This window comes from Strix uralensis, chromosome 23 (genome assembly GCF_047716275.1).
Source record: "Strix uralensis isolate ZFMK-TIS-50842 chromosome 23, bStrUra1, whole genome shotgun sequence".
Lineage (NCBI taxonomy): Eukaryota > Metazoa > Chordata > Aves > Strigiformes > Strigidae > Strix > Strix uralensis.
The window spans coordinates 4,520,548-4,548,012 of NC_133994.1; the positions used below are offsets into that span (position 1 = coordinate 4,520,548).

The 27,465-nt window shown below is 39.2% G+C and overlaps 1 protein-coding gene across 4 annotated transcripts in view; it reads right to left on the reverse strand.

Annotated features, from left to right (window-relative positions):
- RERE (arginine-glutamic acid dipeptide repeats) overlaps window positions 1-27,465 on the reverse strand; it is a 254,992-nt gene that overhangs the window by 86,290 nt on the left and 141,237 nt on the right. For 3 of the 4 annotated variants that reach the window (XM_074892540.1, XM_074892538.1, XM_074892539.1), the window contains exons 7-9: window positions 16,427-16,475; window positions 12,707-12,831; window positions 11,744-11,843 (exon numbers count right to left, since the gene is read on the reverse strand). In XM_074892540.1, the coding sequence (XP_074748641.1) occupies window positions 11,744-11,843; window positions 12,707-12,831; window positions 16,427-16,475 (274 nt within the window). Of the gene's footprint in view, window positions 1-11,743; window positions 11,844-12,706; window positions 12,832-16,426; window positions 16,476-27,046; window positions 27,083-27,465 lie in introns of those variants that run through there. The other variant, XM_074892541.1, reaches the window with a different exon arrangement.

Consider the following 27,465-nt stretch of genomic DNA (forward strand, 5'->3'; position numbering starts at 1 on the left):
TGTCTTTCCTACTGGGTACACATTAATTTTTCTCCTTGTTTGCACTCCAACACTGGGAACAGGTCCATCCTAAAGAAAAAGGACTGTTTGTTTTGCCAGCTCACCTTGCAAATGCTTTTTCCTGTGCACGCCACTACCTAAAAGACTTTTCACTTGGGAAATTTGACAGTGTTGAAGAGAATAGCGCTTCTGTTTCTCTTCCCTCTCTGCTCCCTCCCAAAACATGCAGTAATGCCAAAGCCTCTTTGTAATTTGGAGGGCATCTTTACTTCGCCTCAAGGACAACACGTGTTTTTCCCTGGCAGCCCTATTGCCCAAGCAGCTCAATCTGCAAAAAAAAAAATCAGACAAGCCCAGAAAGAATGGACCGGTCTAGCAGGCAACTACTCTGGTTACTGAAAAATAGAGAGTTTACAGGCCATCAGAACTGTCCCAAATCAGCAATGGAAAATGTGAGCATTAACTTTTGACCAAGTAATTACATTAATAACAATCACAAAACCCATAAGCACAGACATGAAAGAAGTCATGTAACAGAGAAGACACACGTGTAAACAAGAGACCTGATAGAGGTTTATAGTCTCCTGAAAAATGTTACTTTTAGCAAGCAGGAAAAAAAAAAAAGCTTTTTTAAGTGCCAGGAGCAGGATAATGCAGCAAAAAGGAAAAATATTTTTGTCAGTGCCAGAGTTACATTTACATGTTTCAATCTGGCTCATTTTCTGCTTATTACTTTCGGTCATTTAATATATATAAGCACTTTATTGGCAAACAACTCAAAGATATAAATAATAGCTAATGATGACTGCCTATGGTTTCATTAACTTCTGGTTGAACTTTTCAAGGTATTGCTATAAACACTAGATTACCATCCTGTCATCTAGAGAATCACCATTTTTAGCATTAACTCTGCCATCTAAATTTTGAACCACTCTGACATTATGTATATAGACAACTGCAACAAGAGGAATCAACACAAGCATAACTACACTTTAAAACAGAAAATACAGCAACTTCTGCATCACCGGACAGGATTTTAAAGAAAAATTCTGAATGTGCACGTGTCTAAAAACCTCATTTATATTACAACAGTCATTAAACAACGCTAGATCACAGGCAAGCCTTATTACCATAAAGTCTGCACATTACCACAAGGTTTCAAGTTTCTACTAGAGCTTCTCAGCAGAGCTGCCATTTTCAGTCTGCGTGATGTTGCAAATAAATTCTCCTTTTGGCATGGCTCAGCTGTCAGGCACCTCTGTTCTGTAATGAACCCATGAATTACATCTTGCAGCTCTGACATCTCTGGTCTTGCTCATCAAAATATTGTTCTTCAATTGTAATTTATAACTTAATTTAAATGTCCCTTTTACTGTGACCTTTTTAGATCAGAATGGCATTGCATCTGGCAGCTTCTACTTCAGCAAGGCATCCTTCTGCAATTACAGTCATTATGATCTCCATTGAAAAGCCCATCTGAGTTAGGCTGCATTCATGCTACAATATTAAATAATTGCAGTCCATTAAGAACACTGTTAGATTCCAGAGTCTTTCTCTAAGGAAAAATTGCTAGTATACAGTGAGAAAGCAGTACCGAACTACTTTGAAATCTACCCAGAAAAGTCAATAAAAGCAGACGGGATTGTTCAGCCAGAACACACTTTTGTGGGGATGCAGCCACGTCCAGCATTTATAGAAGAGCACTGGAATCCAGGAGTTGTCCAGGTTCGAGTGCTGGCTCTTCCACTGAACGGTCACTGGTCATGCACAAATCACATCACTTGTCAGGGCACGAAGATATACAGCCTGACCTGCCAAACATGAGGGAAGTACTACCAATATTGCAAGAGCTTTTTAAAACTCGAGTAATACAGATGAGTCAAAAGAAATTTTTCACTGCTGCCACGCAAGATGCTTCAGTGGCATTGTAAAAGATGATGGTATTTGCCTGGTACTGCACTGTCAGTATTTACATAACATCCCCACCAGTTATTTTAATCTATGCAGGCTTAAGAACATTCTAATTATTAATGAGGGATTTGCTCCTCTCACTGAAAAGGAAAATGGTCAAGATAGCCAGTAGTTCTCTGTAAAACTGCAGCATGTTTAAGAGGGTAGAAAATAATGAGGAGAGAGAAGGAAAAAGACAACAAGGAAAATGAACAGCAGAATGAGAATTACTGCCATGTGGCTTGAGCAGCTAGGTCTTTTGGCGTAATTACTCTAATCCAACCACCTAATTTAATACAAAATGTAATTCAGGCCACTTTCAGTAGCAAAGCTGACAAATTTCAGTTTGATGCAGATACTCTTTACAGCTACGGACATCTCGCCCTACTATCAAATGGAATATACTCCATAGCAAATATATTTCATTAGGTGAAACAGTAAAATCTATTTTCAAATTTGCAGCACTCTTTGAAGTGCTCATCCTCCAAAATGACAAGGTTTGATTTTTATCAACCATGTCTGATACCCAACAAGACACTAGCACCAAATGCCCTTTAATTCCAGGAATTTCCTTCCCCTTGCTGAAATTCTACCTCCCCCCCACCTGCTGCAAGACACTAAACAATCTGGATCAGAGAAAAAACATACTGCCCTCTCAGACAACAAAACTACTTTGCTGAGCTCCCTCTGGTGCCCAAGGACAACAGAACCTTGAACCAATCAAGAACCTAAACTATCCAACTAAGACTCTGCCCAACAATCTTGTTTTGTCAACACGCCGTCACAATTAACTGGGCAGTTTTCATGTATAACTAGTTGTCACAGCTTGGCCTGCAACAGAATTTGGAACTAACAATACAAGAAGGTGACAGAAATCAGTAAGCTACTTCAAGAGAAAATTGCTACTAGTTCTGCTTTTTTAAATATCTGACAGCTTGAAAAAACAGAAATCAGTCCTCACTGCTTTGGGGAAGGAAAAAAAAAAAAAAAGAACACCAAAAAGCAACTTCCATCTCTTCCCCCCAGTTCTAATCTATTTTAAGCTTCTAAATAACTCTAATTGCTACAAAGTGATCTAAGATGCTAATGATGGAGATTAAAAAGCCAGATGCTCGTGTTACATCCACTTTTCACACTGGTACTGCCAGGGCTCTGCCAAAGCGCTCACAATACAGTTGCAAAGCAGAGAACAGCAGAGGGAGCTACCTGTGCCAGCTGGTTTGTGGGCAACACAACAGGCATGGCAAGTGCTCCACAAGCATCCAGAGCAGCGACTTGCCAAACACCTGCAAAACTTGAAACAGCATTTAAAAACAACTTTCAAAAAAAAGTACAAATATTTTACATATTCCCCCCAAAATTTTTTAAATAACCATGGCAGTCATTTTTGGCCCTTTTAATCTGCCCATTTCAATAGCTTCTCCAGAAAGATTTCCTGGCTCATCTTACAAATCAAGTGCTGAAGTTTTTCCCCTAAGAGCAAGGATAAGGATGAATGAAAATTCAAAGTGGCAAAATTGTCTTATGCACTAGAAGTGGCTTCATTTCCCAACATGCCCAGGCAGAGAGTGATGGCCCCTAAAGTGCTGTGCTACCTCATCTGAACCATGAGAGTAGCTGTTAATTAAGGCTCATCCAAAAGGAAAACTAGTAATAATAAGAAAAGCTAACATATATTTAAATATTTTTTTATGCTTTCAACCTTGTCTGTAGTTAATGAACAAGAAAATCTGGTCTAAGGGCAAGTTAAAACAGGGAGTAATTTGTCTGGGTGACAGCTTACTTAGAACTGAATTTCCTTAAACTGATATTACACTGTCATGTTTGTCACTCATAATGACATGTTCCCATGTAACAGTGTGTCATGAGAAGTCAGAACACTATTACTAAAGAGAAATTTATACAATATTAGCATATGATTGGGTTTTTTTTTTCCATGTAGTAGTATGCAAGCTTAAGTGGTGGTATTTTCTTACCATAGGAGGATAGAGTTGCTGGCTCTTTGATTACCCCAGCAAAATAACACACACATCAAAATGACCAAAACTCCAAGATTCACACTTACACACTGAGTTTGCACACTGACATTTCCAGTTTCTTTTCTACCGTCTGCTGTTTTATATAACTGATGCTCACACTTACTCTGGAATCAGAACAATGGGTAAGGCAGAACACTGAGAATGAATTTTTATTCTGGAACTTTTTTAAAACTGAGAACAAAGTAGTAATTTAACTCCTTCTTGACCTGGATTCTCTGAGAAAAGAACTGCAGAAACTCTGAACAGCAGGCATAGGTCAAAAGCAGCAAAGGATAAAAGAGGTCATGAGTTTCCGGCTTTGTATTAGTACGGAGCACAAAGAGGATCTTAAAGCAGATCTATTATTAAACCAGAGCTCTGGAGGACAGCGGCAAAGAAACGGGAAGAAAGGACGGGAAAAACTACACCAAGATTTACCCCAGCTCTTACTCCATAGTGCTAGCCAGCAGTAGCAACTATGTTTATGCTCAATATTCACCATGTTACGATCTCTCCATGGATTGGCAGATCTAGGGCATCAGCTTGCTACTACAGAGCAGGATGAATTTTCAGAGCGTATTTTTTTCCAAACCTATTTGTCAGCCATTTCTGTTCTCCAAAATCACCGTCGTAATTTTAAACACTTCTTTTGATAGTTCTCATCTGCAGGGCTTGCCAGCTCCAATTCTTGTAAACAGGCCCTCATGACACGAAGACATTTTCAAATCAATTCTTCTAGCCTTTGCATACCACAATTCTAGGTTTGACAACTTAGTAATAGCCTCAAAAGTTTTTGCCTACTCTTCTACTGAAGATGAAGCCATGCTTTCAGTGAAGTTCTAACATTACGGCTATGGTGCAAAGTGAGATGATGCCAGGGGAAGAACCCCTTGCTGCTCCTCCTCCTCCCTACACACAGCTCAGCCTCAATCAGCTTCTGCAGTGCTTCCTAATACAGTATTCTGGGACACCAGTAACTCTCACACTTTCTTTTAACCATACATCAGCTCTCATTTCTTTAGAGGAAGTGAACAACTCTGAGCAATCGAGGTGAGTGCAGAGTTGCTGCTTGTGTGCCACCACCAGCCAGGTGTAGAAACAGCCACAGGCTCCTGCCTAAAATGAGAGCGATATTAAGGCACACAGTAGGCGATACCAGCTTGCACGGATTGTTTCACTTCCCTCTATGTCTTGTATTATAAATGAAAGGACATCTGGAGTGCTAAGGGATCCAATAGAGCTGCAATTATCAGTAGCCTACCAGAAGTGTGGGTTTTTTAAAATGAAAATGTCTTTCTCCTTGCCGGTTAACTCTGAGAAAGGCATACCTAAGTTTTAACTAAGGGCAAGCCACCATAAATCTTTCCACTGGAAGAATGATTTGAGATGTTCCTACCTCCCCAGTTGTGCTGATTCAACTATCTGACAGCTGTCCTACACACTGCACGTGTGAAATGATGTTACTTTAGAGTATCCCACAAGCGGTATGTACTTTGCTTTGAAAAAATGAACAAAACCACAAACACACTGCTTTGGAGGTCACATTAAAGTTGTCATAACCAGAATACTGTCAAAAAGCCACAAAACACTTCTCTGGTCTTTACCGGATACCTTTGCAGATCCTTAATAAGTCTACAACAATTATGACAAAATCGTCCTGTACAATTCTCACAGTAAACAAAGTTGTGAGGGTGGGATAAGAAAAGGAAGAAAAACACTGAGGAAAACTTCTGTGAAAACAGTAACAGCTATTCCTGTGAGGACCACCTAATAAAACTCTGGCCCTGTGTGTATGTCGCAAGCTACGTACAAAGCTTCCATAAGGACCTTCTGCGTATCATGTTTAAAGAACCACCACTGTGATACAAGCACACGTCAATATTTGTTTTCCATCTCAAAAAAAACCCCACAGGGGAGCTGGAGACTTACTGCTTGCTGAATTGGCATGAAACTTTTTCACATGTACGAAGTCAGGTTTCAAAATTATTTGACATTTAACTGACTTACACATAAGCTCTCTATCATGTAAGAGTTTACAGCATTTCTAACAAATGCAACAAAAAGGGACTACTACTGATGTTATTAGTGTAAATTAACCTGGAGGAAATTACAGACTCACAGTACAGTTAGCGCTTCTGAATTTAAATTGCACAAGGCTCTGGATATTAAGAGAAGGGCTCATTCTACTACATTTGAAGGCAAAAACTCCTTTAGATTACTAAGGAGCAAGACTAAAATTACTCCAGTGATCCATATGCCTTTGAAATGAGCCTTCCCAGGACTGAAGTATAATTTTATAACTTTGCCAATAAGATGATGTCCGTAAGTTTTCTGGTATTCTTTGTTCATCTGATCTCCAATGCTTCCTGATCTGAGAGTTAATAAAGGCAAAACTCAATGTCATTTCTGCTTTTAGAAAGTAGTTTAAACATTCTTATTACTTTTTTTCATAGGGCAATACTGAACTGCATGGGAAAAACCTAACCTGAGTTGTCTCACACTGCAAGCCACAGTCCAGTAATCTGCTTAAACGTTTTGGCACTGTATGTTAGCTTAAAAGCATGACGTGGACAAGAAGGATATTCTCCGTAACAAGCACCAGGACTGTACCTCTGAAAAGTTCTCAGTCCCACAACGAAGGAACACTCAAGTATCGAATTTCCTATGTCTAAGAGGAGTTTTAGAAAATGTAATGCCAGAAATGGAGTCTCTACAGGAACTTAAGAGAACACGGACACACAAAGAAACAAATAAAACTACAGTTTCACCTGCTTGTCTAAACATGCTTGAATTTGATCCTACCACAAAACTTAAGTGCAGGGTTGTCTTTATTTTCACTCGCAAACTGGAAATCCTTCCCCCCATGTTCCACATAAGTATTACAGATGGCCCAGGTTACCCACCAATTGCACGTGTTACAGAAGAAATTTATCTGCAAGTAAAACATACTGGCATCACAATTGGCCGTTTTTTACAAATACTTTCAACAAGACTTCTCTTCATTCTACCGAGGAGAACAAAACAGTGTGTCAGATGCTTGCACTTGCAAGTGAAGAATGCTAAGCAAAGTAAGGTAGTTGATTAAACTAGCCTGACTTGGAAAGGAAATGAATTCTAAGGTTTTTCTATTGATTTCCAAATTTCAGTTAGCTTGGAACAGACAAAAAAAACCTACACTAAAACAACAACAAACACAAAACAACAACAAAAAAAAGCCCAAACAACCCACAACTGGCCAAGTCCTGGCTCTCCTGCACGATTTTCTTACTCAGGATCTCTACAGGTATCTTGTAAATACAGTGTTTTGAGGGGATTTTTGATGGTATTCTGATTATTAAAGGGTGATGGCTATCCACACTCAAAGCCCAAAAGCGCTAAAAAGGCAAAGTGCATTACTACCAATTATTAATTATAAAACTTCCACATTGACCACGGTGGCTCTCAGAATGCAATAATGTTGTCCACAGTGACCCAAAACAAGGCTTAGGAGTAACTCAAATCAGCATTTCCATTTCCCTTTTCACTTACAAGGGAAGCAATGCGCTTCTCCAGATCACAAGATAGGAGGAACTGGGTGGTGATTATAAAAATGTTTCCATCATCTACCCTTTCACCAATAAAAATGGCTTCACAGATTATGGTTCAATTATGAAACTGGAAAAATAAAAATGTACTGAATATGCATGTTTGCATTTTACATGACTAATATTTTAAGGTCTAATGCATCAAACGACCTTTCTTCATGAATATTTAAACAAAGCACAAAACCCAGCTAGTTTTCGGAAGTCAGCCACATTCAGCTACTTGTTCTATGGTTGTGTAAAAAGACCCTCTCTGTGTGAAAACACCATGGTGAAAGACTTTCAGGAACTCTTATGTCCTCCTCCCTACCTCTCAGTATGACAGTCAGCACTCATCAGGAGGGCAACAAACTCCAATCGAAAACTTTATTTCCTTCCTAAGGCTTACAATGACAAATGTGGCATCAAATCCCAAATAGCCAAAGGAACAGGAGTCAAAATTTACCTGGAACGTTAAGTGAATAACCCTTTCAATGAGCTGATATATATGTTGCATTGTGCCTTCCATGATCTTCATTTCTATCTGGTATAATTAACAATAAATCATTCTGGGGGCTACAGCAGCTGTTATTACATAAATAAAACACTAGCAAAGGAGCTTGTCAAGACTGATTTATATGAAATGCTGCTCTGAAGTTTATTGGATTTCCATAATAAGAAATCATACCATATCCATTTTTTTTTACATTAATCTTCTGGGTTGCATATGATAATTTCTAAACAAAAACACAACTTAGAGCAGGGTAAGATTCTCACAAATTATTTATCTGATAAATCTGGTATGTTTTAAGTAGATAGTGAACAGAAAGATAAACAGGGCACCACTTTGTCAGGACAACAAATCATCTATCTAAACTGTTTTAAGTTAGTCAAAGAAGTAGGCTCTCAGAAATGAAAAGTTTCTTAAAATATCCCACCTGACAGAACTATTATTCATAACAAAACACTTTTCTTGAAAAATTCAAAGTGAACAAGGAAAGTATCTTCACTGGTTTCTAAAAACCACGATGAACAGTACTAGTACACAGAGTAGATTTCTGAAGCATTAATAAAGCACAGAAGCCTAAGGACCTTTCAGAAGTCATTAAGGTCAAACCTTGCAGACTGTGTTTTCTTGGAAGTACAGCAGTCCATGTTCAGGCAGACTATTTAATGGGAACTACACTGTGTCAATACAGGCTTGAAAACTAGCCTAGAGAGGAACAGAGGTCTTGCACCACAATACCTACAAAAGAGAAACTTCAGCAAAGCTAAAGGTAATGAGATGATTACAAGAACAGTACAGGGTAAGTCTTACTGCTATACATTATGTCATAGTGAGGGGAAGTCATGACAACAGCAGTCAAAAATATTACACTTGAGAAACAAGATTCTTAAGAGGATAAATTAAAGAGTTTGTATAGTGCATTTATTTCAGAAGTGTGAAACCCTCCCCCATTCAGAAAATGAGTCAGCAGTGATTTTCTAAAATAGATGTACACTAGAAATACAAAGAGAAAAGAATCGGAAGAACAGAAACAAAACATTTTGGGACTCCTCTAAGTCTCAGAAGCAAGATGTCTACAAGCGCAACTCCAGGCTCCTTAGAATCCCAAGTGATTAAAGGGGGTAATTAAAGTGGATAGTGAAGCAGTGAAATTAAATTATTTTTCTGCATTAGTCTTTTATTATAGATGACGTGGGGAAAGAAATTCCAAGTCCAAAATCTCGTTGATGATTATTGGCCTTAACAGAGATTTGAGTCTCTAAGTAGGACGTTAGGGAACAATCTAGAAAACTCTAGAGCGGTAAGGCACCAGAATCAGATGGCATCCATGCCAAGAGAAAGGAAGGAAATAAAAGGGAAATAGGTAAGAAACTGAAGTGGATGTGCAATACAGACTTAACTGCAATTCTTATCTAACAGTATAAAAATCTTTAACACACCGGCTATCCTTAGAAAAGGAGCCAAAGGACTAAGATTTATACATTCCCCTCAGTTCTGAAGTGCACTGAGAAGTAACACTTGACTTTGCAGATGTAAAAGCAAGAACAACAAGAAGCATTTAATTTGGGTACAGAATTTGATCTTGGATTTCAGCTGGTTATACATGTGAGTGTATAGACTATATTGAAATAATTTTGCAGAATGAGAATGGAAATTCTGTTGCTGTTTAGTTAGGAAGTATAACGGGGGCACATTTTAGATCTTAATCCTATTTTACTCCTGTCTGTTGCAGGAAGCAAGAGAAAAATTGATACGCTCTATGAAAAACATGTAATCAACTAGAAACAGAAATAAGAAACCGAAATAAAACACCAATGCGAGTGGTTTTGGTAAGCTAGTGTTACATAGGGAACATTGTTCATGTTAAGAACACAGGATTTTATCTGTAGATCTCAAGTCATACATACCTGATCATGGGCTTGACCAGTTACAAACCAGTTATACAATTTGAGCTTCTTATTAACATTCTGAAGTATTTAAAAACTTCATGTAATGGGATGGTTTACTGACAGTAAAGAATCAGTTAAGCATATTTAACCTGATTAATTTGATAAAGTCAGTTCCACTCACTTTAATAAAACAACCAAGTAACAACATGCTTAGGATATTCCTTCTAAAGAAACAGATAATCTGTTCTGTTTCAGTGATTATCACTCAGTTTCTGAAGTGGTTCACAACCATCTACAAGCTTTTAAAATTTTATAAATGAATGGTTAAAAACTATGCAACTGTAAATAATTTAAGCACAGCAGAGACAGACATAACATGGTCATGGGGGGTATTTATAAGCCACTTGACAGGAGTACAAAATACAAAGTTGGTTTTTGTTGGTATCACTAGTTGTTTTATTTTTACTGAACAAAAACAAATTACTTGCACCTCAAGCATTGTGAACAAAGAATGTATGAGTCCCTGTAGATAGTTATGGTGCTGGACACTGAGGCAGAATATGCCTAAAACTACTTTTAGGAATGGAGATCTTAAAAAATTAAATCTGAAGCTACACACTGCATCTTTCCTTGGCAGTTTCACAAAGAATGTGCTCAACTGAAGTTGCTCCAGCTTCCACTCCTACCAGCTGTCCACGGGGTCTGTACATTTCTACTGTGATTGCCCCTAAAACATAGTACAGATTTAGCTAGAAACTCATTCAGCAAGGAGTACATCCTATCCTCACCACAGCCTTCACAAGTGCATGTGATTAGAACGTAGCCAATAACCATGAAAACAACAGGACAGAACTCAACTGTCCATACCTCCGAGATATGTTTTATGGATAAAAGGCAACATAAAAAGAGGAAGAATGAAAATTGTTTATTGGTAGAGTCAGCAGATCTGTCTGTGTGTTTCTTCAGAGTAACAGATGACTAGTTACATGTAATTCCTTTTATTATATTTCAGGAAGGAAACAATGAAGACACACAAAGGTCAGCTTAGAGTCACTCCAAAAGCTGCAGATAGGACTCTGGGGAAACAAACAACTAGAGACTTCCCTAAGTTACCAAAAACATGGAATGACAGACAAGTTTCTTCAGCTTGATCTTAAACAAAACATTTCATGTATCATGATTTACTGATGTTAGTGCCCCCCACCCACCCCAAAACAGTTGTTATGGCTGTACCGAAACCGTGTGAGCATCTCAACATACACTCACATCTACAGAACTACTCGGTAACACTTTCTTTACACACCTTATGTTTATACAAGAGATAACTGGACATATGTGCACCCAAATATAAATGATAATGAAGACTGGATCATGAGTGGGATAAATTCCAGATGATCATTACCACATACATGACACTAAATCCGATGGCATTATGAATTTTCCTTCTAGGAAATAACTATTGTTTTCCTACAGCTAGAAACTAGTTGGACTGAATGATAAAGGACCTATAGGCAGGTCAGGTGTCAGCTGAATAAGTAACAATTCCAGCTGGTGTACTTGACCTGAGCAGCTTCCCATCCAGAACATCCACTAGCTGTCATCTCAAAGGTACCACCCAGAAGTTTATCACTGAAGTCCTGTAGGTTAGTTCTTTGAAAACTAGTTGGTATTTGAAAGGGAGTTATGATATCCTAAGCTACTATCATTGTGATCCCAAAATCTATTTTACCTGTAAAATATTTTATGCACTACATGCTTTAAGTAGTTCAGAAACAAATGGAAAGACTGCTCTTCCAAACACTAGTTCTATATACTTACTGTATTGAGTGCGTTAAGTGTAGTGTCGTCACGGGAGGCTGCAACACAACCATCTTCTGTGGATCCTCCATCACACATGCCTGCAAAAGCTGCCATGCTCCTTCATAGTTTGAGGGGGAAAAAAGTTTAAATTCTTCAGCTACTGTTTGATGCAGACATCATGCAATACACAAATAGGATATTTACACCTTAAATCACAAGTTTCAGGGCCTTTGCGATACTGCGGAAACAAGTAAAACGAGGCACCAAACGCCGCTATTTGTTATGCAAACCCCAGTCACCTCAGCGTATGGAATAATTAATTCAAAATTAAAACCCAATCTAAGTGGATTTTGCAAATTAAAGATCTGCACTGCAGTAGTACCCAAGCCTGATCAGGATTATGGAAGACATAACCTCCATACATGAGGATAGAGTCTCACCTGAGACAGTAAACCTGTTGTAATCTTAGTTTCATTATGTTAGAAAGCTGACTTAAATTGCAGATTCCCCACATCTCCGAATTCTTGCAAACTACAGGTAATTTACTCATACTCTGAATTATTATGAGGCCCACCAGTGCATCTGATTAATCTACCAGGCATACCAAAGATCTGTATGAAACTGAAATGCAAACGAGAGCTCATTCAAAAAAACTATTTAGTGTCTGAAGGAATCCTGTGCTATCACAGCTATTCCACTCGTAGCAGTTACTCCCCTCGTTACACAGTACGCATGCAATGCTCCTTCTATCATGCTAGCACATACAGCTGGCTCTACATTTTAAATCCAAAAGCCACAGCCAGAGGAAAGATTCTGCGTTGGCCCGACATCAAATCAGAGAATTCTTGTCTCAAGCTAAACAATTCATGCTACACCAAAACAGAATAGAAAGGAGTGACCGTAGCCAAGCGCACATCCACGGCAGTCCACATTTCCTCTACAGCATTCTACAGACATTGGTAGTATCTTGGCTGAAATTACCTTGCTGCCCTAAGGTACATAAGTAAGTCACAGTCATTGACTCCTGGCATCCACACAAGTTCTTCATGCTGTGTCACTGTGTCACCGTCTGGGGAAGGAAATGGCTGCAGATCAGGAAGCTTTGCCTGGAAAAAATGAAGAGTTCACAGAGACATTATAGTTGTTAACAATGTTAGGAGGATGCACAAGTGTTTGTAAATTCTCTGGAATATTATGATCTCATAGATGGAAGATATTCAGACAACAGGTGGAAGCTATTTGATCCAAGTTTCAGAAGTTTATGAGGAAATTGGGTCATCAAGCTCCAATCTATTCACTTTATCCAGCAGTCCCTCTTTTAGAAGGGAGGTTCATTTTCTGACAGTTATGCAGGGTTAACACCACCTCTCAGTTCACCACCAGTGAAGCCCTTCTGTATACAGACCAAGTGCAAGCATGTCTGCAGAAATATTACAGCTTGAAAGTAAAACACTTTTTGCATTATGTATATATTTACCATTATGTATAGTCCTCCACTGTACAGAAGTCAAACATCGTTGGACAATTTGCCCTCAAAGAGACAGTTAATTTTCATTTGTCAAAAAGATGCTGTTACAACTCCTGCTTGTTGGGCTAAAACACACTCATTTAACATACTAATATGAAAGGAGGCAAGAATATGGCTACCATATGTGTACCATTTAAAATCAGTAAAAAAAAAAAACCCTACACATTTGACACTAAGCTTAATTTTAAGTCTGCAGTAAATCATTAAAACTCAAAAGAGAAACAAAGAAATTTCCTGAAAGTGAGATAGCTCAGTGAAATGAACTCTGCCACTAAATATTACACTGTACCCAGAGACCCAATTAGCATCTTTAGTCATCTACTGCTATTGGATGAGATAGCTGAAAGCCTCTTCAGAAACAGCTTTTAAGCCCTATAATTACCTCCTATACTTACAACGCTAAACATATTTGAGAGGCAACATTTATACATAACCAGTAATTACAAGTCACAGGTTCAGATGTCTTTCATGTTCTGCTCTTTAATCTGTACTTTATTTTACTTCTTGCCTGGGAAAATGGATATGTCATTGAACTTCTTTTCTGGAAAAGGATAAGCAAGCATTATACTAAGATGAGATTTCTATGAGAGCTATGCATTCTAGCAACCAGAGTGCTTTCACAAATTAATGTTCATCCTTATGTACCCTAGGAACACGCTTAATTATAACAGTTACTCCTAAAGCAACTTCCTCTTGAACACCTCTGGCCATTAATTTGTTAGCCAAAAGTTTTCATGGGAGAACATTTAGCAGAGACCCACTCTCCTCCTCCTACGCATGTGAATTTTGAGAACAAATGCAATTCCACAAAACCGTTGTCTTCACCGGTGTCTCTACTTGCTATTATGATACAAGCAGTACTTTGAGGTATCTGTGCATGAAGTATCAAAAAACTGAACCAACAGTCCTCTAGCATCTGTAACACACACAATTTAAGGAAAATGAAGGCAACAGATATTCATCAGAAACCACTCCTGGGATCTCAGGGTTGTTTCTGGATGCTACTGTGTTTTCACACTTTCCACAGAATGAATCAGACTACAGAATGGAAAGCAGCAAATACCATCTTCAATCTGATTTCCTACCATGGCCTACAACCAACCATTCATATATTTTAAGATTATACCTCATACTAATTAACAGGATGTGAATATATCCTCCTAGGGATGACATTTATCAGAAACATGGATGCTCAGTGAATGAAAGAACAATGGAGGTTTAAAATACTAAGCAAGCAAAAATTAACAGAATTCTAAATCAGTGGACCTTCTTCCTACTTTTATTTCCATCCATAAATGCATCTGGTAATTATACCTTACAGCACAGGTGACTAATACCTGCCGAAATATTAGATGACAATTTGAGATGAAAGTTGTTTTGAAGGTATCATTTACAGTACTCATGACTACTGAAAAGAATACTACAGGTTTAATTGCCATGGACTTTCTTCCTCTAAATGCAAAACATCCTTAAGAATGTTACATCGGTTCCATAACTGTTATTAAACAAGATTTTAGAAAGAGTCTGAATGAATATTCATCACTGGGATGCAAAAATCCAGCACTTGGCAGTACAAAGTCAATTCCACAGGTAAAGGAGAGCACTCAGTTCCTAGAGAGAGATCTGGCCTTCTAAATCTAAGTTGCGTGCTAATGCTAAAACCAGATTATTTTCAGTGCTTATGAAGGATTTCCCTCAAATTAGAACATACCAGGAACAAACTAACCTCTAGAGCCTTAACCTTATTCTGCTTCCCAGTGTTTGAACACGTTCAGCATGCTTTCTCAATTTCTGTTTTAACAATCCAAATGACTTCAGGCACTGGTCTTAAGAACTTCCAGTTCTTATTGCTTCTCGCAGTCAAACAATACAACTGACGTCTCCCTATCTTTAAAATCGAAACTTATCCTCTACAGCATCAGAACATGAAAAGAAAGCCTGCATAAAAAACTTCCTGGGAAATACCAAGAAGATATTTTAATTATAACATGACTTCTATCGACTATGGACAAAAAGGATATTTCAATAATCATCCAGAAGTACCATGCCTCCTAGTTAAAAAGAATTTGAACTGCTTTGTATGAAAATTATGCAGGTAAAATGGTAAGGACCAGCTAACCTCTTGAATGGCAGAGGGGGAGCGTGTTGGTGACGCTGGCATGTGGTCACACAGGAGAAGGGTATTTAGAAGAGATCTATCCTTAACAGCTGCCAAAACTGCTCCAATTATAAATACTAATTTCATTTTTAATGAATTGCTAAATATACCATGGCACCCCTGACTTTTATGCTGAAGTACCACAGTTGGCCAAACTCAATTTAACGTATAAAAATAAGAGGAGAATATGTGCAGAGCTCAAGTGTAAACACAAGTCAAGGAGGAAATGCAAAGCCAGACATGACACCTGGCAGAGCACGCTCAGAGACAAACATAAAAGGGAGAGCAGGTTTACAGTGAATTCTGCATTAATGACAGCTACATTAACAGACATGCTTAAAAGCACTGTACCCTGTGTTAAAAGATGAATACATACATAAATATATATGTATATCTCAGCACAGTCACTCCACAGGAAAGAAACCTTTCTCAGGTTTAAAGTTCCCCCATCCTTCTAATTTTGTACTGTTATTCTTGGAAAACTGCTGTGTTTTTTTAATCACTTCTAACAGAACTCCATTTTGTTTAAATATGTAGATTCAGGACGAACTGTAACAGGTAACATACTATATCAACTTCACCATTTTACTAAGCAAATTAAAATGAAAATATCTACTTTCAATATAACTAAAAAAACCTACCAAATTAATTTTTTTATAGTTTATTAAAAACATTGCCTGGTGAAAGCCAGCTGAGAATGCATTCATTTTTAACTCCAGGACATGCCCAATAATAGCTGAGATTTTTCCTTTATTTCCAGTAGCTACTCATACTCCTTCAATCTTATTCTAGAATTAATCCAATAGCACTTCTGCTAGTAAAAAATCATTAACGTATCAACATTTGACATAGAAAAATCTCATTAACTGAGCTAAGGAATTCTAAAGAACTCACGATGAATCTAAAAAAACCTCACTGTATTTCAATGCATACAATTTTAACTAAGTGTCCTCTGGTCAGAGCAAGTGGCAGAAGCATGCCCTCTCGATATTAGAATGCAAACAAAATCCCTTACCTGATGGCTGGGTCCCACTCTGATTTCACCTTGGGTACTGTTTAGCCTCCTAATATATAAAGGAAAAAACAGTAATGAGAATTACAATTAGTGACATTTAGGATCACGCTCCTTATTTTTTGTCATTGCGTTTCCAATGCAAATGGAAGGAAAAATGATACATTGCTGAGAACACAAGACAAGATATACAGAGGTGTATTACAGGCCACACTGCAAATGGCAAAAACCACCCGGGCAAGTCTGGAGCTTTCAGTCAAGCAGTTGAACTCAAGAAGAGGATCAGTGTGATGTGCCCTCACAGGAGCAACTATCACAGCAGCTGACAGTGGGACACACATCTTCCTTCTTGTCGATGTTTAGATTTCATGTAATACAGAAGTAGCACTGGCTTCTAATCAAGATCCTTTACAAGCCTCTACAGCTCTGAACTGCTCCATGCTTTAGCCAGCCAACTCCAAAGCCTGCTACGCAGAGAATCACCTTCCAACAGGCATCTGACTTGTACCATGTTCCTGTAACTGCTTACTTCAACACCAAACCCAAACCAGTGCAGACAGCACGCTAAGCACTATGCTGCAGATGCATACACAGGAAATACCACATTCCTCATGAACATCTTTGTGGCCATTTTCATTTTGAAAGAGAAAATATCTTAAATAAAAATATTTGGGGTATTAAACTTTGAAGAACAGAGCCTTGCGTTACCAGAACTGGCAAAACTAATTCCTCTTTTTCCAAGCAGAATTCATGGAAAACCATTCAGGTTACTTTGGATATTACATGCAAAATTATCTAGCTCTTGTTTTAAGAAGTTAAAATTATTACTGCTGCTAATTCATTTGCTAAAACCACATCAGATAGTATGACACAGAAACATGGAAAAACCTAAAAGGCAATAAAAACATGCCTTGTAACTTTACAGAAGTGAATTTAATTCAATTCATCCAAAAAGGGATTCCCTTCTACATAACACACTTGGCCCTCATATTTTTCCACTATTTTGAAATGATATTTGTATAAAAAACTTCAAGTTCCAGACGAACTGTCCCCCACGTAGTGAGAATCATACTCTGAAGGCTTCTGTGCTGCTCGCACCATTGGCTGGAGTTACTGAAACATCACAGTATATGGCAGGAGAAAAGCTATTTTTTCATGTGGGAGAAGAATTACCCTGGCAACAACGAAGTTAAAGGTATGTCAATATAAACCAGAATAACACATCTGACATGACAAAATTGATTTTTCTTCCTAAATTTTGAACAGACTAACAGAGTAAATAAAACTTTACCATTGAAGAGTGCCCTTTGACCCCTTTTCTTTATTAAAGATATTAAAATATAAGCAACAAGAAGGCAAAAGAACAAAACTATTTACTGGAAATACTAATTTCTCAAGGACTACAGTTGAATGTATGGGACCTCTCCGCTGTAATCTCACATAGCCAGCTCGTCAAGAGCCAGAGCACTGCAAGTCTATAAATGCACTTGTGCCTGAACACTGGTATTTAGGATACTGAATGCAGCTACAGTCTGAAAACTTAAATGACCATTCAAGACTCCTGTCAAATAGCATTAAACAACCATATCCAAGGAAATTCAATATCCTTCAGATCAACATACTTCTTTTCGTATAAATTGTCCTTAAACAGACATCTTTTATTTATGCTCTGCATATTGCATTAAAAGGACAACAAAATTCAGAGCTGTTATAAGACAGACTTTTGAATTTAACTCTTCAATAACTGCAAGACATTTAAGTGCCTCTCAACATGCTAGCAAGGAAGAGCACACACATAAACCTTAGAGATCACCATCCTTAACCTGGAAAGAGCAAACTTGAATTAATCTCGTAATTTGCTGTTACAGGAATAAGGACATCATTTTACAAGTAAGCTGCTGCCCTGCAGGATTTCTTGTCACACTGCCATGTTCACAGTGATCTTAAGCTGTGATTGATAAAGCTTCCTTTAAACTTTAAAAATTAAGAATCCAAACCATTAAATACCACTTGAAGCCAAAAAGGTTACTGGAGGGTTGAGGTTTTTTTTTACATGATCACTTGTGTATCTTTATGAACATTTTCACCTCAAAATTTCCAAGTATGTTGCATACGTGTGTTAAGTTAAACTTGACCTTATTGACCATTCTGAAACGTTAATTCATTGGTACACAAGTGGGTAAACTACAGCTGTGGATCTGAATGGACTTTATCCAAGACAAGAGGGCTGGAGAACCTGTCTGACAGGCTTTGTAATACTCAATCTTCTGTCTTGATGTCTACGCAATGCTACCTCCTGGTAAGGAGATCCACTCTAAAGCATGTGCCAAAAGTCTCCTGAAAAGAACGAGAACATGGGAAAATGTTTTTCTTCAATGCATATTTTTGCAAGACACGATCTGACACTGTTAACTCTTGTTTTCAGGTTATGCAAAGAAACGACTGAACTAGAAAAACAATTTTATATTTATAACAAAGTTATAAATTAAATACTAAGGTACATTTTTGCAGTGGCGAGGTGTCAGAATTCTTCCTCGTGAGGAATGAAGGGAAAACTGACAACAGAAAATGCTGATGCTCTTCCTTTATTCCCAGAATTCATTTTAAAGCCACGCACATCTCTACTAACTAGTTAGTGCAAGTCAAACTGAAAACATGTCTATGCAGTTTCTGTCAGCTACGCTATTTCGCACCAGCCAAAGGCCGCTCAAACTATTTTCCATTTAGACAGGAAAAAACAGAGCACTCCAAATATCCCTCAACTCCCATGTTCCTCAGTTGGATCACACTGAGTATGATAAAGCAGTTAAGAATCAAGACTCGTTATAGGAGTCTGGAGCATCCTGTAAGTAATTGCAAAGATAAAAGCAAAGTTTTGGAGGGAACTTCTGCTCCTGTAGAGTTAGCTGGGGAAATTCAACGGGGCTACCCAACCATGATTCCTCACATGAAAATGAAGTGTCGAGAGAAATACTTCTGTGTGCCTTTTCATCACTCCTTTACCATTTCCTGATTATATTCACACCCTAAACGTACTCCCTCCTCCCGCCCCAAAAGGTAAGGACTGAATTAAGCTGCTGTGCAGGAAGCTCTTTCAGACTGCCCTACATCACACTTTTTTTAAAAAGGCACAAAGCTGATCGTTCTGCAAGAGCACACAATCTGTTAAATAATTTTTACCGTTTCCACGTCCCCAGGAATGGGTTTGCAAATGGAAAGAAAATTCTTGCTATGGAAACTAAAATGCACTGTAGATTTTTAAGCTAAATTATATTGGTGGAAAGCAATTACAATAATAATGGAACAGCACTCTGTGTTTATTCGATGGGAAAGAAAAAAGAGGACCCAACACTGTATATGAAATCTGACACAAAAGAAACTGATGTAACAAAGCAGTATCCATAGCAACAACAACTTAATATTTCAGTCCTCTTCAGCTGCAGTGGATTAAATATAATGACAAGATGTTCCCTTTGAAAAGTAACCTGTTGCCATGACAACGTTGTATTCTGCAAAGTAAACAGGGGCTGGTCAGAAAGGAGATGGAAGCCTGCGACTGAATATCAAAAAGGCAAGAAGCTTCTGTAGCTGAGCAGGGCAAAACAAGCATACTCTAATCCGAGAGAGGCTTGTTCCAAACAGTTCGGAGAGAAGAGAGAGGATGTTCGGTTCAATAAAGCTTTGTCCTTTCAATTCTAAAGCAGCGGAGGAGGTTGGAGGTTCAAGGCCAAAAGCAGCACCACTGAGAGAAAACAGTTCAGAGGTGACGATGAGAAAGGAATAGGAGACAGCACAGGGTGGTGCAGAGCTTTAATTTATCAGCTTTAGAAGGAAGGAAAGAGAGGAAGGAAGGTCGGCAACAAGAGTTCCTGCACAATTTCCAACACACCAACAAGTTTAACCCTCTCTGTTTATCATCTACCTTCTTGTCTGTACTCATACCATTTACACAAAACCTGGCACAACTGGCAGCCTTTGCCCACGACGGTGACGCAGCATCGCAACGCCATTAAGGACCGAAACACGGCCACGACAGAACTGCCGCAAGACAGAGGCTGAGCTGCGCTGAAGCACGCCAGAGCAGCTTTGAGGATAACCTGGGTTCAGGACTTGCAACACCAACTGCTGTTAGGGTACTGCCAGAGCCTTGCAGGACTCAAGGCTGGAAACTCGCAGCAGAACTCTCCCCGAGTTGGAGGCAATGGCAAAAGGCATTTACAGATTTCCATGTAGCACTTCTCTGCACTGTCCTACCTTTGTCCTGTCCTTGAATGAATCCAAGTCACTTCTTCACCCAGCACATTTAGTGAAGGACTTTGCTAGAAGCCAGGCTTCTGAAAGAAGCTACACACGCTGCTCCCTTAGAGGTCAGGGATTCTGTGGAACCTTAGAAATTGTGGCACTGCTTCTTTCATGTCTTCCCTTTTTACTACCGAAGTTCAGCAAGAAACAAGCTACACAGTAATTGCACATTTTTTTATACTGACTTACATTCCTGAGACAGGGTGAGGGAGGTGGTGCTACTGCAGTATCACACTGAACCAACTATATTCTTCATCAGCTCAGTTCACCCAGCAGACGCTGTTTAATTTCGTTCTGCTGTGGTCACCACGCACTTAATGCTCTCCACCGCATACTGCACTTGCACTGGCTTTCTGAAACACCTGCTGCTAGCCAGCAACAGCTTAGAAAACATGACAACAACTTAATGCTACCATTAAGATTAAAAAAAACCACCAAACCAAAACACCAAAACCCAGATGCCACATACAGGACAGCATTCTGTGCTACCCATTTAACCACTCTTGGAATAATCATTCCCGATTCTGTAAACTGAGGTGATCTGTAATTAAACGAGAGCGATGCTTCAACAGAAAAAGGTTTTTAAACTGGCCAAATGGCTCAGCCACAGACCACCTTTCAAAGAGTCTTTCTGATTCTCTTTGGAGCTCTCCAAAAAGGCTTTTCAAAACCAACTTGCTAAAACCCACTGCCTACTGCAACATATGCAGATCACTAAGGCAATCTTCACAGTGCAAAAAAAGTTCCAGCCATTAGACTAGAAGCATTAAACCAGTCTAAGCAGCTCTCACCATCCTGGAGTACAACCCGTCGGAGGAGACAGAGCCCTCTGAAGCTGAGACCACAACCGGTACCAGAACAGTGATTTCTGGGCCTTCAACGTCACAGTGGGGGGACAGACTGTTAGCTAAGGAACCGTGCAACAACAGCTGGAAGAGGTCATCACTTTTATATGACAAAAGATTAAAAGAGGAAAGGCACAGCTCAAAGATAGGAGATGCAGGGGATTGGGGGTGGTTTTTTGTTTTTAATAAGCAAGCTATAAGCACTAAACAATGAATATTAGAAGATTTTGGTTTATTTATGAAGCCTGGTAGGAAAATCAATGGCTTACTAAATAAAACCAAAACCAGATTAGATATATGCATTATAGGCAGAACAGATTATAAATTGGAATCATACACTTTAACATTGACGTAGCCAGTCAGTCACTATTATTGGGAAGATAATCAGTTATATAAATTGAAAGCATGATACAGTAAGGCAATTCCTAGATATTTGTGATTTCTGTAAAATTAATATAAATCTGAAGTAGTTAGCTAAGAGAAAAATCTCAAGAAAAGGTTTTAAAAAAAATTCCTTTTATGCAAATGGTCCAATACCCAAGATAAAAAAAACGCTCTTCAGAGGCAGTTCTAAAAACATCTGGCAAGGATCATTTTGTTCCATCTCTAGAGGGACAAAACAGGAGAGAACAAAATTACTCCACTCCAACTTCAGCTGGTTAAAAAAATAGTTTATCGGGGCCTGAAAGGGACTGGCATTACATGCAAGAGATCCGTTTGGTTGGACATTGTTTCCTTTTATTCTGTGCATCCATAAACCAAAATTCAGAACTTCTCTTGGCATGCTCCTCCCTCATCCGATGCTGTGCAGGCTCTATCTGCAAAGACTTAACTATAAAAAAAGAGATTTACATACATTTGCTCCACTGCAACACTAAGTCATAAGATTTCACCACAGCAATGCCAAAGAGACTGCCCACAAACATAAGCCCCTGTCATACATCACAGCTCTAGTCTTACTTTCTCCAAGCATCTGCTTATGGTCACTGTTGGGAGACAATATACTGAGCCAAATGGATCCTCAACTTTGGTCACTGTTGGGAGACAATATACTGAGCCAAATGGATCCTCAACTTTGGTCACTGTTGGGAGACAATATACTGAGCCAAATGGATCCTCAACTTTGGTCACTGTTGGGAGACAATATACTGAGCCAAATGGATCCTCAACTTTGGTCACTGTTGGGAGACAATATACTGAGCCAAATGGATCCTCAACTTGACCCAAGACGACCATTCTTGTGCATGTTATGCCCTTACAATACATGGTTCAAAATATGAAAGAGAAAATCAGGTTCATGCCATTCAACCTTTAACCAAAAAAACCCCACAACTACCACAAAGCTGTGAGGTGCCTAAGAACAGAATTGGGTCCTCCCCAGAAAAACCCTGCAATTCCTGCTTAAAGACAATGAGTTAGTTACACTGGTTTGTTTTCATTATATGGGGACCTATATAAATTTACAGATTAAATAGCAGCTTGTTAGCTTTTTCCAACAACTTTCTACATTAAAAATTTTACTTCAAGTTACCTGATTTCATATGCCCAGCTTGCATCTGTGCCTTAAACCTTTTTTAAGTAGTAGTATCCTAATGCTCAGAAAATATTCTTGCTAATGCTTAGCCTCTAGTAAGTTTTAAGTTCTGTTTAAAACCTGTTGTAACAGTGTGTTATAATAAAAAACAGCAATTTTGTGTTCAGAGTGAAAAATCAAACGTGTATTTCAGGCAAATGAACTTAGACAGGAACGTTTTTTAGTGATTGCTTAATCTAAAGCAGGAATGAATAAACATGTACTAACATTGTATTATCAGAACAAGCTCACACCTGCTGACTGATTGCAGAGCCAGAATTTTAAGGAAGTGAAGGACTCCATGTTCTGCACCTATGCTGCTGTTTGGAGAAGGAAGTAGTTGCAGAAGTTTGAGTCAGACAGAAAGCTTTTTCAAGACATTATTTGTCATCAGGTTTATATAGGAGAAAAAAAGACTACACAGTCCTTCGAAGTACTGTCCCCTACTCAAAAGGTAGGATGGAAGTGATCATAATGGAGCCATTCTGAGACACACGTTACTGCAAAGGAAACAAGCATTCTCTCCACACAGGAATTACCTGTGTGGGTAATATTTTGGTTGTAGAGTTCATTGATCACCTCTCTAATACTTCTTTTCCAGTATTTATTTACCTTCAAATAAGGAAGACACCAGTATTTTGATCACAAGTTCAAAAAAATGAGTTAGTGGAAACCAAAGCATGATGCAAAGTTTTTTACCCGGTCTACATATAATTTTAATAGAACCAGAATGTTACTTATTCACAAGCAACAATTACACTGATAAGTAAATTTGTAAATGAATTCAACATGGAATTATACTGCTTCAAGTGTTTATAGTTCATAGTTTAGAAACTATAGTTATAGTTTCTAAAATGGCCAGGCAGGATCTTTGCACTTCCCAGAGCAAATATTCACTATTACAACTATGTACTACATCAGCATCACTTCTTCAGCACAATCACAGTTTATATGCAGGACAATGGAACCAGGCAACCTAGCAGTTAATTTTTTTCCATAAAGTTTCATCAAGGTTAGATGAAATGATCTACCACTCAGTCTCTTCGCTTGCTTGACAACACAAATCTCCAGCTTGCTTGAACAGCAGATACATGGAGAAACCACAGCATATGTTAAAGGTGATAAGCATGAAGAATGCGAGGCATAAAACAAGATTGAAGATATCCCTAGTTCTGCCATACACCTGGAAATACAAAGCTCTAATTAAAACAAATTACAGCCTAAAGAATTCGAAGGAAGGAGGAAAAGGTAATCTTACTGATTTAATTCTTGAAAAAAAACCCTAAAATGAAGCCAGAAGAAAGGCAAGTAAGACTAGCAAGTACTTAATCACTATTTCTTCATCCAAAGGACAAAATACAAGCACTTTCCATAACATATTTGTAACTTCAAACAGTTGTCTGGAGTGGAACTGTGACTCACCAGACCACCTATCAACAGTCTCTGAACTGGAGAGAATCTTCTGGGCATCTAGCCAGCTTAAAACTTCACCATTAGTAGTAACTCCGTAAGCAGACTCACAGTCTGATCAAGGCGAAAGGGGCTTTTCAGCACACCAAATTACCTTGCCAGTACCACAGGTAACTCAACAGCAGACAGCCTTACTTCTCCTGCTACCAAGGGTTTTTTTGGTTTGGGTTTTTGTTGTTGTTTTCATTTGTTGGGTTGGGGTGGGGGGGCAGTAAGGAGGTTGCTTTTCTCTTTGGATTGTTGCTTTTTTAAAAGCAAAGCATTGACAGTCTTGTACACCTATTCACAAACCTAAGGAGCTGCTCTCGTTATAAAAACTGGTTTTGCTACTGGCTGACCAACTCCACAACTGGCAATACAGGTGAAAGACATTCGTGTTGAAGCATGGGGAAAGGAAAAATTGAGATGTCAAAAAGCACTGAAGGTCTGCTGTGAGAGGAGTACTGCCACAGGGAATAAAAATATCTATACATTTGCTAGGAGCAGGAACCATCTGATTCTACACGAGCACAGCACAGACACCAGAGGCATCCATCAAGGGGAGTTCTGGGAGCCAATACATCCAACATCACATCCGCAAGTTCACATGTGCAAGTGATTAAGTGAAGAATGCCTTATTTGGCATATTATTGCAGCAGTACTTGTTTTGCCAAATGTAATACTTTTGTTTGACAATCAGATTTTGTTTTGTTATAACCTAGAGGTGTTTTCATTTTTTTTCATCTGTGCTATTTTAAGTTAACCTTAGAGTTGTTAAAAATAAGCAAGACCAAATTTTCATTTTAAGTTTAGAAGTAGAATTTTTTTCAAATCTCTTTTAAATGCATGCACAAATTATCACTAAAAACAGCCCAAAAGCAGACTGCTTTATACACTCCCCATCCCTTAATGCATTCTCTTCTGCTTATAAGTCAACATTTAGAACAAATGTTAAGGACACAGGTGTCACATCCCTGTATTCCTGCAGAGCAGTGTCATATTCCTGTACATATTCAAGTAGCTGCTTTATTAGGAATAAGAATGTTTCTAAAGCCTAGACCTACAGAGACACCCCCTTCAACTACAAGGTGATTCAGCCAGACTGAAACTTCAAGGGAATTGTGTTACCATGACTTTGCTTCAGCCAATAGCAAAAATGACCAGTGACCCACACTAAATAGGTGGGTTTGATTTTTATGCTCTATAGGTATAAAAGGAAATGGAAAAGGGAATGACACTTCAGAGAGCATACAGATACAGACACTGCACTAACACGGGCAAAATTATGCAGTCTTATCATTCATTCCTCAGCTTCTGACAAGAGAAGGAAGGTAGCCCCAGCGATGCACACCGCACAGGTGAATGACTGTGTGTGCAAGGCTACAAAGTTCCAGAGATGTCACTACGAGCAGCACAAACCGTCCTGTCACCTTCCAACTGAATACACTCCAGTAACTCACAAGTTGCCCTGACTGAAGTATGTCCCAATAGCAATAGACCCCACGGTGCCGGGATCAGTTCCGCAAGCCAAGGGGCTAGGCAGAGGGCCACGGCAAAACAGCACCCAGTTCTGCACAAGTTCAGACGCTGCTGGGAATGAGAACACGCTGCAGAATCAAGTTTACTCCCATTCAACACACCCAAGTCCTCTCAAACCCACTGATATTTAGCAGTGACAGGTCACTGATGGCGGTCCCACAAGGACCTCAAAGCTGGCCGCAACCATACTATCGTCACAGGAAACTGTAGAGCCCAAGTCACCTATTTTATTCAGTTCGGTCTAAAAATTTGTTTTGCTAGCCCGATAAAACCGATGGGGGTATTGCTTACACAGCTGTCACGTGACAAGCTTCTCAATGCATAAAATAATATTGCTGCATTTTAGATGCATAAGTGTTATTTGCATGTGACTGACAAGCAAGTAGAACCATGCTGGCTAGTTTTCGGGGGTTTTTTCCTTAATACTTGAGGAAGTATCAGCAGGATCACTGCCCCTCAATCAAAATGAGAACCACCCATCCTCAGAGCAACCAATGGCTGCTGATCTACGACCCTCCCTGTAACATTATCTAAACAGTCTGTTGCAGGCCCAAACATTTCCTAATAGCCACTTCAGCAGCGCTGCATCCTGCAGAGTGCCTCTGCAGCTCCCTACAGACCTGCCAGAAGGCTGGCATGCAGACAGCACAACTGAAATTAAAACTGCACCACGAGGGGAAAAAAAAAAATAAGCCCAGACAGCTTCAACGTTTTGCTACATGCACCCCTTAGCCAGCAGATCCCCTGCTCAGTGCCCTCATGCACCGTACGAACAGCTGCACAGCAAAGCTGATGTGATTACAAGGTTCTGAGGAACATGCAATAGTAATGAAATGATTTCATAAACATTTCAGAAGTCACAAATAACAGCAAAAATCATCACTGTTTAGGGGAGGCCAGAGTGATGTAGCCTACCTGCAGGGGCTGAATGGATCATCCATGACTATGACAGGCTCTTGTGGGTCTAGATGTATTCCTGAACCCTCTACTTAACAGCTAAAACTCTGCCTTTTCCACTCTACCAACTCAAAATGGAGGCACATGCAGTCTGAGAGACCTCAGAGAGCTTTCACTGAGCTTGTGCTATGACCTAAGCCTGCACGCAGAACGCAGAAACTTCGCCCTCGGACTGACAGGACTGAGCATGTGCTGTGACCCTCCCTCATCCACACACTGTCTTACAACGCAATCAATCTCAACCCTGCTGTTTCCGTAAATAAAGCGCACTGAACAGCCTCCGCAGCTTCGGCACACCAAGCTAGTGTGCAGGGAAGTGGGGCCTTAGCTAGGGGATCTGATACAGCCAACGCTCGAGAGCAGAGCGAGTCAAAGTC